Below are 13,548 nucleotides of genomic sequence, written 5' to 3'. Positions count from 1 at the left end.
GTAACCGTATTGTGCATAAAAAGAGCGCTACGAAAAATCGTAAAAAAAAACAAAAGAAAAAAATAAAAAAAGAACCAAAGGAAAGAAAAACAAAGTTTAGTCGTTGGCTAAAGCCACTGCACCTCAATTGGACATTTGATAGTTTTATTATAATATTTAATTTAAAAAAATAGAAGTAGGTAATTTTTACTTGTTTCGATGATTTATGGTGAAAAATTCATGCGTCTGCATGAAAACATTTTGGTATTAATTTTTTCACCATAAATTATTTCAATTCAATTCGATGATTTTTGCGAAATGATCTAAATCTACTAATATTTAAACACCTAAATACCTAAACAAATAATAGCAGATACATAAAATATATTACGAGGGTAATTTACAACAAATCAACTACAATTTGACGATTCTACTTAATTAATTCTGTTAAAATAATATCTTGAAATTGAATCTTCATTCTGTATATACATACAAGAAAAAAAAAAGAAAAAACCGGTCAAGTGCGAGCCGAACTCGCGTCCCAAGGGTTCCGTACTGCACACATTTTCGAACGAGCGAGCAAAGCGAAGTTCATAAGTACATTCAACTGTTCATTCAATTTTTCCACACACGGCTGGCTATCTTTAATTTTGTTCGAAGTTCGCAAATTGCTGGCATCTCACTCTGTCACTCTAATTACGGTTTCATTGGAGTAAAAGAGAAATCCCCGCAATTTGCGAACATCGGTGTTCGCGGTAGACCCTCTGATATACGGCAGTTCAGCCTTCTCATTTAGCTTCTCGTACTTAAACCAATTATTTGTTTGTTTGAGCACTAACCTCCTAAAGCTCATCCTTCGACCTTGCGTGGAGGGGCACCTCTCTTGGATGCTTCAGGCATTCGGCCCAACGCAGAGCTCGGCCTTCGACCTTCGCACTAGCTGTCCACACCACGTTTCACGTAAATCAATTGCGGTTGTGGCCCTGATAGAGCTTATCCACAATTCTTATTCTTAAGTCCGGCTCAAGCTTAATTGCAGACTTCTTATACGTTTTTCCAGTAATCTTTAGGTATCGGGCCTAATCGCTTAACAAAAGATAGAACAAAATCGACGATCTCCTTTGCAGGAAGCATGCACATGTCGGAGGCTCCGGACCTTCGCATTCAGACACTTGTACTATAATTGTTCTGTGTTTGAACACTAACCTCCCGCAACTCGGCCTTCGGCCGTGCGTTTCAAAAGCTGCTGGGGGATGCTTCGGGCCTTCGGCCCTACGCGTAGCTCGGCCTTCGGCCTTCGCAAAAGCTGTCCACACCGAGTTTCACGTAAACCATTACGGCTGTGTCCCTAAAACAGCCCAACCGCGTTTTTTTTCTTAAGTCCGACTCACGCTTGACTCTAGATTTCTAATAGGTTTTCCTGTCATCTAGAGGTAAAGAACTATTATGTGTATTTTTTTCTAAATTTTAGACCCAGTAGTATCGGAGTTAAGGGGGGGGGGGGGGGAATGGTCATTTTTTGCCTATTTTCTTAAATAACTTCTAAACTATTTCATATAAAATCATAAAAAAAATATATTTGATATCCTCAAAATAAGCCCTTTCATTTAATATGTAACACGATATGGTTTGCAAAACTTTGTTTTTTAATTTTCTCATGTTCCCCCTAAAAGAGCCCCCTATGCTTAAAATTCATTTGTTTTTATTACATGTCCGTCTTTGGGTCACTGATTTCCATATGTGTACCAAATTTCAACTTAATTGGTCCAGTCGTTTTGGAGCAAATAGGCTGTGACAGACGGACAGACGAGTGATCCTATAAGGGTTCCGTTTTTTCCTTTTGAGTTACGGAACCCTAAAAAAAGCAAAAGAAGAAAATATGTATTATTTTACGAATTTAATTTTGACGATGCGTGTTGCGGATGAAATATTAAATAAATGTACCTACCTACGTTTTATTTTGACGAAGCCTGCGCTGTCGATCTGAAGGTATGCTGTTTTTTGGTCAATAAATTATCTTTTGTTTCGAATTTTGGCAAAAGAAATGTACCTACGTTTCATTAAATAAAAATATTATATAAAATAACGTAGAGCCGCACATTTTAGAATAATTTCATAAACATGATTCAATAACATTTAATTGAGATTGAGTATAAAAATAGTCTATATTAGAAAACGTGGTAATTTAGTACGAGTTACATGTCCCACATAAAAGTAGGTATAAGGAAAGCAATAAAAAAAATGTTTTAAAAAAGATTCATAAATATAAAAGTTTCCTTACCAGTTCCGTTGAATTCTCGTAAAATACTTAACGTGTCTGCAAAATTCGCTTATAAGCTACTACAAATATGACCTAACTTGATAGCCTAACATTTATCTTAAATATTTATAAATAAATTAGGTATTAGGTAGGTACATAAGACATAACAGGTGCTTTGATAATGAAAGCGACGTAAACACTCACACCATTAGCTCTAAAAAATATTGATATAAGGTTGGATATCGCTTGAATGTATAATGGAAAAGTACATGTAGGGTCGGGTGTTCATCAGTTAGCTGGTACACAAATTGCCAAGCAAATATCTGGCAAACTCGACGTTGCCACTTGGTGCAACCAAGGGCATTAGATACCTGAGTACTTGCCTGCCCTACTCCCCAGTTAACAGTTCGCTCGCTCCATCTACGGACGAGGAAGACAAGAATTTCAATATATCGTAATAACTTTTTGAGAAATAATGATATGATTTTTTTCGCTTCATGCCGTTTTGTTCAGTTATAGAAGAATAATATTTTAACTGCTTCGATGTCTTCTTCAAGTCTCTATTGACGTAGGTATTATGTATCTTAAGCTGATAGTTTAAAAGTCAGATGAACAGAACCGCGTCGGGAGGGGGGTGTCGATCATTTAACCAAAATCTGATGTCAAACATTTAGCCATGGCTAGTCATATTAAAACTTAATATAAATGTTATTTATGATAAAAAATAAGCTACAGTCATAACAAAGCTTATATATATAATTATGGAAACTGGTTACAACAAATAAACAGATGTTACTACCATTATAATTACATAATAATTCGTCTTATCATATGTTAGAAACGGAATTTTTACAGTTAATCACCATATTATAAAATGTTGATTTTTGAGGATAATATAGGTATATGACTAAAAATATTTTCTTTTATTTTTTTAGTATTATATATCTTTGTAATTATTGAAAACTGCATTGTTAAATTTGTGGGGCTTATTATTTATAAATAATTAAAAACATTGAAAATAGTGATTAAATGTGTACAACTTTATTTACTCTAGAACACCTCCCTAGTTAATACTGTAGGGTGGACACTATTAGCCAAATTCCATTTCTTTCTAAAAGCACAACAATGTCAAACCTATAAGGAAAACTAAAATTTCTTGAATGCCAATTTGTAGCCAATTAAATACTTTATCGATTAATGTTCGCAATAATTTATTATAATTGAAAATTTGCGTGACATGACCGCTCGAAAAAAGGATGGTTAAAAACTGATGAACAACTCACCCTACATGTTCTGAGTAATCCGAGTCCGATCAGAGGGCATGCCCTTTACAATAATTTGCATTACTTATTTAAATACCTAACGAATAAAAAGCTATATTCCATTTCAAATGTAAAACATAGGTAACGATCTAACGATTTCTGATTTCAAGATTCAAAATAGGTTTTATTTTATTCGTGTAGACAAAGTGCATAGAGTCTATAGAGACGGATTGTCAAAGTAAATTATGTAGCCCATGGAGGAGCGAAATCTCTTTGGTAGAACAGTTGTAAAAGTGTCCAGCAGTCCGCTGTAAATAATAGTTCCAAATCTCTTCAGAGTAGCGCTGGAGTAGCTAAAGGACGTAGGCGTTAGTGACGGAGTGAAGTGCGCTGTCAATGATTTGATTTCTTTATCAAATATTCTAGGTATTGTAGCGCCACCTATTTAACCCTTCAAGTGGCGCCAGCGAAAACGCGAAAAGTAGTCAAGTGGCGCCGCGGATTTGCGCAAAAGCAGTCACGTGGCGGGGCCCCGATGGGTGGTCAGCGCAGATTAAGAGAATTTGACAAAATCGTCGATTTAAGCTTTTCTATGTTTGAAAGTATATTAAATCACATATCGTTATAATCAGCGTTAAATACGCTATTTGAATATTATAGCAATTAAATTATTATAATGTTTGTACGTTTGGCCAGACCTCATCAAACTCCGGAAGAATGACAGTTTTCCAGTTTCCTTGTAAAAAAATTACTGCCACCATAAAACAAATTGATGATTGGAGGTAATTTCTTGTTAATTATCTAAGTAAGACGTTTACTTTTAAGATTAAATCATTAAAAGGCACCTAACATACAATTTATTTTACAAACAACCTCTTAAAATCAACAGTAAACTCGAACTAGGCGGAATGGTCCTCACCAACAAATTTTATACCAAAGTGTCTTTGTGTTTCTTACGGTATGCTATCCTTGTCTAACTCGCTACCTAATTTTGGGCGTTAGAAGAGCGTAACTATACTTAAATGCGTTCAATTTCACCTCTAAATTCGGCAACACCTCATTAACCACTCACTGGTGGCCGACAGTTTATACTGGTTTTCGCATTGACCCGTGAGTGGTGGGCCGCCAGTTTACAGCTTGCTACTGCTTTTCGATTCAACCATTAACTGGTTGACCGCCACTTGAAGGGTTAAGGTTTTTTGACAGCCACTTTTTGATACATGGAGATTGTTTTCCTTACCTTTATGTAGCCATTGTAATTGGACTGCCATCTTTCGTCAGAACATAAAACTTTTAGAACGCCGTTTGACTTTGATCCTTATTATTTCACTGATATGTGTTATAGTTAAAATTTTTTGAACTGATCTTGTTCACTTACCTGTACTAACAATGGCATTGTTCTATTACAATCCTATTATCTGCTTTTGTTCTTGTAGGCGCCAACCAATTTACTTACAAAATAAGTTAGAAGTACAATGCATGTATATTGAATTCTAAACCTTATTTCTTGTTGAATGGGGTTAAAATGGTCTAAAAAGATAGCCCAATCTTTTGACCAGCCAAACTTCAACACCATAACCGGAGAAGAGTTTCCACTGTAGTTTACAGTAGTACCTACGCCAGCTGGGACTGATTTATATCTATTTGAGCGTTTCTTTTATTTTTTGCCATTTTATATATTGTGACCTTTTTTGCCACTTTTGTGTTATTTCTAGTCAGGATCGCGAGCTTTTTTCATCCTTATAGGAGAAAAAAAGTGTCCTAAAATTTCCATACATAACTTTCATTTTTGTTACCGCCATACAAAGAATTAATAATTATAACACTGTTTGAACGCCATTTGACTTTGATCCTTATTCTCTCACTGATATTTGTTAACTTATTAAATATTCATATTAACACCATCTACTCGAGTAGAGGCCAAAGGTATGGTGCAATGTTTTCGAGCGATGGCGCCATAACCTTCAGCCTATGCTCGAGTAGATGGCGTTAATATTAATATTTAACAAGTTAACAAATATCAGTGAGAGAATAAGGATCAAAGTCAAATGGCGTTCAAACAGTGTTATAATTATTAATTCTTTGTATGGCGGTAACAAAAATGAAAGTTATGTATGGAAATTTTAGGACACTTTTTTTCTCCTATAAGGATGAAAAAAGCTCGCGATCCTGACTAGAAATAACACAAAAGTGGCAAAAAAGGTCACAATATATAAAATGGCAAAAAATAAAAGAAACGCTCAAATAGATATAAATCAGTCCCAGCTGGCGTAGGTACTACTGTAAACTACAGTGGAAACTCTTCTCCGGTTATGGTGTTGAAGTTTGGCTGGTCAAAAGATTGGGCTATTGCTGAGAGGTCCGGACGCGAATTTACAAAGCCTATACTGATAAGGTCCAGATGCGAACTGAACTGGATTAGCTTTTGTTTGGACAAAACTTGATCAAACCCTAATCCATTACAGTACAGAAATTTACTGAAATCGTATAGACTTTGTTGGCTAAATTAATATGGATATTGTTGCTACAAATGCTAGTTTGTTGCGATCTAAACTTGAATACTTAATATTTTAGTAATGACTCCGATTGTATTGTATTAATTACCGTTCGTGCTAATTACTTAAAAATGCCTAATATTTTTGTTTTCATTTAAGAACTATATCAGTTGAGATTTCTTATTGGGACATGTTTAATGTGAAATCGTAATACAATTATAAGTCGACTGTATTTTATAATACATTGGTACATAACGAAGTAGATGATTTATTTAAGGACCTAGATTTACTACGGTGTTCTGCCTTTTCTCCGAAGTTTTATTGTCCGAATTTCACTTGCCAGACAACTTTTCGCAGATGATTTACTTTGGCAACCAACATTCGCCAAATTTTCATCATGACAACGTTTTACTTTATAGAATTATTGTTATGTAGATTATTACTATGTGTACAACGTTTGGAGTACATTTCTTTGGTCAAATCATTCAACTTGCTAGATATTTATTAATACGATATCGTCTAGTCATTTGACAGAGTTCACTGAGTCAAGATAGGTGCGACGACGAGCGAAGCGAGGAAGAGCGTGTTAGGTGAACTACGACCAAACAGCGAACCGACTTTTTTTTACATAGAACGACTTTTCTGGCAACAGTTCATTTTCCTGGGGGTTGCAGTTCTAACCTAACATAAGCCACTTTTCTGGCAACAGTTTATTTTCTTGAGGGTCGCAGTTCTAACTTTTTTGGCAATTTACATGAATACTAGGTAAAAAGTAATTTGGTAAAAAAATAATTGTTGAAATCAATATTCAGTGAACTTTAGTGTCATACAAATAATACTCGATGAATAATATTGAATAATGACGGCGAGACTCCGCTCGACTAGGTATTGTGAGAGCATTAATGTTTGAATATATCGCGACAAAATCTAAATCATTTGAGTAAATGAGTATTATTAAAATTTAGATATCACATTCAAACGTGCCTGAACTTACTAAACTCGACTAGGTTTTGGCGTGAATAATATTTGAAAATATGTATGCAAAAAGCTAATCCATTTCAGTGACTACTTTTTACCGAAACGGTATAGATATTGTCAAGTAATATGCATAAACAAAAGCTCACCTATTAAAATCTGAGTCGTGACTGAAATAGTATAGCTTTTGTAAATTCGCGGTCCGGACACCTGCCCTAACAATGTCTGTACACGTTATCGAGGCAGGCAGTGTCTTGCAGCCCACTAGATGGGCCCCTGGAACTGCCGTAGTAAAGACGACCAGGAGCAATACCGGTGTGTATTATTAGTTATGACTATTTTAAAATATTGAATTGTTATAAGTACAAATCAAATTTAATAATAAGAATTTCACAAAAGGATGATCAAACATTTAAAAGAAAATTGTATAAAAATACTAATCTAGAATGTTTCTAGAATAAAATCAAAATGTCAATAAAACATAAATTCTTTATAGCGTATATTATCCCTTCAAGTGGCGGTCAACCCGTGAATGGTCGGATCGAAATGCAGTAAACTGGCGGCCCACCACACACATGCGAAAACCAGTAAAATGTCGGCCAGTGAATGGTTAATGAGGTGTTGCCGTATTTAGAGGTGAAATTGAACTCATTTAAAGTATAGTTACGCTCTTCTTGCGCCCAAAATTAGGTAGCGAGTAAGACAAGGATAGCATACCGTAAGAAACACAAAAACACTTGGTATAAAAATTGTTGGTAAGGACCATTCATTCGGGAGCGACCGCCTAGTCCAACCTAAGTCTTGATTTTTAAGAAATTATTTTGTTAAATAAATTGTATGGTAGGTCTCTTAAAATGATTTAATCTTAAAAATAAAAGTCTTAATTTGATAACTAACTAGCAATTGCCTCCAATCATCCGTTTGTTTTATGGTGGTAGTCATGTTTAACAAGGAACCTTGAAAAATGTCAATCTTCCGGAGTTTGATTAGGTCTGGCCCAATATATAAACATTACAATAATTTTATTGCTATATTCAAATAGCGTATTTAACGCTGATTATAACGATATATGATTTAATATATTTCCAAACATAGAAAAGCTTAAATCGACGATTTTGTAAAATTCTCTTAATCTGCGCTGACCACCCATCGGGGCCCCGCCACGTGACTGTTTTTGCGCAAATCCGCGGCGCCACTTGACTACTTTTCGCATTTTCGCTGGCGCCACTTGAAGGGTTATAGGAATGTTGAATTTTATTGTTATCACGCAAGAAATGTCTTGGTACATTTAAACTAGTAGGTACACTATACTGTAATACATATTGTATGAATTATACTTACATACTAAACTTTTATGTAAATTGTAAACACGCAAAGTACAACAGCAGACGATGTAAAAAACTAGTTTTCAGTAAAAAAGTCACATCAAGATTGGTTACTTTTTTTCTAATGCTAAAAAAAAACGAACTATATCTATGATTACAAGCAAGGTGACAACGAAGAACGAAAAATATTTTTTATCAAAATTTTATTCAGTCGGAACAGATTACAAACGGCTAGTAAGTTTCGTGTTCTTGAAAGCGTTGATCTGTTCCTGCTTATCGTCGAAGAACTTATTCAGTTCTTCGATGCTCTTGTCAAACATAATATCCAGTTTATACAAGTAAATCTTCTGCTTGTACGCGTAGTATTGGACCAGAATAGCTTCTGGGGCATAGGCGGTCGGTTCAGCCTGGAACTTTATTGCCCCCTTTTCGCTGGTACCGTTTACGTTTAGCTCATAAAGACGGCCGTCAATAACAGCGTAAACCTCGTTGATCAAAACTGGAGGCCTGACAAGTGCTACTTTAGCGGGATGAGCGGGGAGACCCTCGATTTTAAGGACACGCTGGCCGTTGTAAGTGTAAAATTGGTGGTTGCCGTCGTAGAAGAACATGATACCGTCCCAGTCGATAACCATGTCTCTAGCGTCCTTAACTGCTTCAACTTTAGTGGTCATTTTCTCATCTTCATCATATTTGTACATAACGTAGTCAGAGGTCAAGTAATATACGTTAGCATGTTCAGTATCAACAGCCATTCTGATGACGCTGTCAGTAATGGTACCATATTTGGTCGCAGTCTGGTCTGCTTCGTTGTACTTGTAGATGCCGTCGCTAGCGCCGAAGTAGACGATCTTGTCCTTAGCGTAAGTGGTGCACTGTCCGTTCTGAAGCACCTTCTTGGTTACGCCGTTCTTGTAGGTGTACAATCCTTTGTAGTCGTAAGTTCCGTCGTCTTTAACATCAGCTTCAACGAAGAAGATGGTTATATCAGTTTCGTCTGTCTCTTCATCGCTGTCCTCAGGATCGTTGATCTTGTTGAAGGGTAAGACGATGTCGACGATGTCGTGGTGGCCGGTATAGATGGCGAAGGAGTCGGGATAAAACTTCTTGGTGACGATGAGTTCTTCGTTTTCGGTGGGGGGCGCGGTGGGAGGCGTGGTGGGGGGCGCGGCGACGGCCAGGGTGACGAGGGCTGCGAGGATTGCAAACTTCATTTCGGAGTCTGGAAAATAAGGAATGTAAATAACGAATCGTGAGCTTCTTTTGGTTATTTTTTGGATAGAAATATTGGACAAAAATAATTAAGGCCTAGTAGGTTCGTGTTCCTCACGCTCAGTGAGAGAGATGTGCGTGTTTTTGTGTGTGTTAATAATAAAAAAAGTAATCGCTGAGTTCCCTCAAGCATAATATTGCTCATTTATAGAAATAATTTTCATGTTTATAGTCTTGCAAAATCTATTATAATTTTTTAAATTTATTCTAAACCTACATTCGTGATTTTTTTTATCGAGCTAAAGTCAAAACTGTAACCGTATTGTGATCTAAAAACGCGGTACGTCTTTTCAAAAACTCCGTTCTCTGAGCCCACTGCACCTCAGGTCGCTGAGCACTGAGCGGACGGCCGTGCATTTCATCAGGGATCGGTGGATATCATTGTTCTAGAATTCATTGTTTTTTTTTTACAAAAAAAGAGTGAGCGAGTGAGTTCAATCAAAAGTAACATTACGCATGTTTAGAAGCAAGGTTAATAGCTTTTATGCTAAAATAGTTTAAACAATTTAATAGTGGATTTTGACCGTTGTCTGTCTGTCTGTCTGTCTGTATGTCTGTCTGTAATCAAAGGGTCCATATTGGGTCGCATAATAATTGATTGTCCTAATGTAATGTTACGCATAACACTCATTTCGCATAATTGTTATTGTGCTGGAAATATTAACAACTCTGAAAAATTATAAGTGTCAAACAGATCACTGTGTTATGTCTTTCCTGTAGACATACACAAGAGTTAAGGGCTATAAAGGTTAATTTTCTTATTTAACCCTTATCCACGTGAAAAGATCCTCCTTTTATTGAAAGAACTATGATAAAATCATTACGTACATGCCCACAAGCTGTTAACTATTGCCCACAGGAGAGAAAACTAGGGTGTTATCGCGAACAGTACATTTTTCTCTCCTGTGGGCAATAGTTAACAGCTTGTGGGCATGTAAGCAATGATTTTATCATGGTTCTCTAAATAAAAGGAGGACCTTTTCACGTGGATAAGGGTTAAATAAGAAAATTAACCTTTATAGCCCTTAACTTTTGTGTATGTCTACAGGAAAGACATAACACAGTGATCTGTTTGACCCATAACACAAACCTAACCTAACCTACCCTGTTCTACACAACCTATGCAAAATTATTTCTAAAATACTTTCTGTTTCAGCTGGAGAAAAAATATGCGAAAAGAGATTTATGCGTAACATTACATTATGACAATTAATTATTATGCGATGAGATAGGATCCCGTAATCAAATCTTGCAAGTTAAATTTGATCCACTTCCCGGTTTCCGATTGAGCTGAAATTTTGCATACATACGTAAGTCGGGTGACAATGCAATATTACGGTGTCATCGAGCTGATCTGATGATGGAGACCGGAGGTGGCCATAAAACAACGAAACCTAATTGTGTTTGGGGTTTTTAGAATTGTCTCGTTGAGTATTAGTTGCCTGTGGAAAAAAAGTACAGTCTGCGATAAAAGCTTGTACCAAAAATGAAATTTTGCCAAAAACTTATTTTTTCTATAGAGAGAAAGTTAATTAAGCAGATTTCGAATCTAGACGTTACTAGAGAAAGGCCTCAAGATTGTTATTCATAAATTTTTGGTAACCGTATTGTGAACAAAACGAGCTTTACGAAAAATCGTATAAAAACCAAAAGAAAAAAAATGACAAAAGAAAGAAAACAAATTTTAGTCGCTGGCTAAAGCCACTGCACCTTAATTGGACATTTGATAGTTTTATTATAATATTTAACTCAAAAAATAGAGGTAATTTTTACTTGTTTCGATGATTTATATGGTGAATAAATTAATACCAAAATCTTTTCATGCAGAGTGAAGATTCAATTTAAAGATATTATTTTAACAGAATTCATTAAGTAGAATCGTCAAATTGACGATTCAAGCTTGGTCGGAGCTTGATTTGTTGTAAATTACCTTCTTAATATTTTATATACCTATAGCTGCTATTATTTGTTTACGTATTTACCTAGTAGGTATTTGGATATTAGAAGATTTAGGTAATTTCGCAAAAAATCATCGAATTGAATTGAAATCATCGAGAAAATATGTATTAGGATTTAATTTTGACGATGCGTGTTGCGGATGACATAATATGTGAAAATAAATGTACCTACGTTTTATTTTGACGAAGCCTGCGTTGTGGATCTGAAGGTATGCTGTTATTATTATGTTTTGTTTTTGTTCATAAATTATCATAAGTTTCGAATTTTGGCATAACAATGTACCTACGTTTCTTTCAATAAAAATATATATTAAAATAACTTAAAGCCGCACATTTTAGAATAATTTCATAAACATGATTCAATATTTAACATTAGAGATTGAGTAAAAAAAATTAAAAAAAAAGTTTTTTCAGTCTATATTAGAAAATGAGGAAATTTCGTACGAGTTACATGCCCTACATAAAAGTATGGAGGCATACTTAATAAAAACAATAAAAAAATGGTTTAAAAAAAAATCATAAATATAAAAGTTTCCTTACCAGTTCCATTGAATTCCCGTAACATACTTAATGTCTCTACAAAATTCGCTTATTTAAGCTACTTCAATATGACCTAACTTGATAGCCTAACATTTATCTTATATGGGCCCGATTCGGATTTTGAAATAAGTAGACATCTATTAGATATCTTTTAGACATCACCAAGATACGATAACGATAGGTTTAAGATCTAACCTGTCAAATTTGACATTTGCGCGATTCTGGAGATACTCTTGAACGATTTCCACGGGATATGACTTAGAGATCCAATTCACATCTAATAGATATCTTTCTACGTTATAGTTTAGATATCAACTAGTTCTATTTTGAGTTTTATATTCTAGATAGAATGGATCTAGTACGTGTCGTCTCTTGTGAATATCTTGAAGTTCGAATACGGCAGTATATTTTTAAACATATTAGGTATTAGGTACATAAGACATAACAGGTGCTTTGATAAAGAAAGCGACGAAAACACTCACATGACTAGGCCTTAAAAAAATTGATATAAGGTTTGATATCGCATGAATATATATTATAATGGAAAAGTACCTATACATGTTCCGAGTAATCCGAGCCAAATCAGAGTGCATGCCCTTTACAATCATTTGCAATTTTCTTAGTAACATAATGAATACAAATCTATATACCTTATAAAACAACATCTAACGATCGCTGATTTTAAGATTTTAACTAGCAACAAGCGATTATGAATAGTCTAACACAAATATATCATCTTTATGTTTTAACCGGTTCTCTATTGTTTTCCATAGAGTCTTAAGTCATAAATATAATGTATTGTTTGTCCGCATTTTCATCAGTCATAATTAAGTCATTTTTTAGGATTGCCATAAAATAAACCTAACCTATATATAGGATAACCTTACGAAAATCCTGAAAAGTTAACGGTATCAGTTTTAGGACTAATGATTACATTATGACTTTTAATAATTATGTCAAACAAAGGGACCCCGTTTTTTACCGTATCTCGGGACCTTTGGGAGTCGTACGTGGGGCCGAAGCCAACAGAGCAGAGACCCTTTAATACAAGTTTGATGTTATGTAATACACCAGGCTAGAACCTATTCACGGGTACAAATAGATATATATCGGTTACAGCTGGCGTAGAAGCTATTGTAAATACAGTGGAGAAGAGTGCCGGCTATGGTGTTGAAGTTTGGCTGGTCAAAAGATTTGGCTTTTGCTGAGAGGTCCGGACAACTGCCATAACAATGTCTGTACACGTTATCGAGGCAGGGAGTGTCTTGCAGCCCATTAGATGGGCCCCTGGAACTGCCGTAGTAAAGACAACCAGGAGCAACACCGGTGTGTGTTATTAGTTATGACTATTTTAAAATATTGAATTGTTATAAGTACAAATCAAATTTTATAATAAGAATTTCACAAAAGGATGATCAAATATTTAAAAGAAAATTGTATTAAAATACTAGTCTAGAATGTTTCTAGAATAAAATCAAAATG

At 35.2% G+C, this 13,548-nt stretch overlaps 1 protein-coding gene across 1 annotated transcript; it reads right to left on the bottom strand.

The window, feature by feature from the left end:
• Window positions 1-8,517: 8,517 nt before the first annotated feature.
• LOC134801718 (uncharacterized) lies at window positions 8,518-9,510 on the bottom strand. Its single transcript, XM_063774316.1, has one exon. It carries the CDS (start codon window positions 9,508-9,510, stop codon window positions 8,518-8,520), a length of 993 nt encoding a protein of 330 aa, XP_063630386.1.
• Window positions 9,511-13,548: the final 4,038 nt, after the last annotated feature.

The sequence above is a fragment of the Cydia splendana genome, chromosome 23, assembly GCF_910591565.1.
Source record: "Cydia splendana chromosome 23, ilCydSple1.2, whole genome shotgun sequence".
Classification (NCBI taxonomy): Eukaryota; Metazoa; Arthropoda; class Insecta; order Lepidoptera; family Tortricidae; genus Cydia; species Cydia splendana.
Note: the sequence above shows the minus strand (reverse complement) of the source record. Positions and strands in the feature narration are given on the sequence as shown.

What these genes read in the sequence shown, in the direction of transcription:
- LOC134801718 (XM_063774316.1), bottom strand. Translation starts at nt 9,510, where the DNA reads ATGAAGTTTGCAATCCTCGCAGCCCTCGTCACCCTGGCCGTCGCCGCG.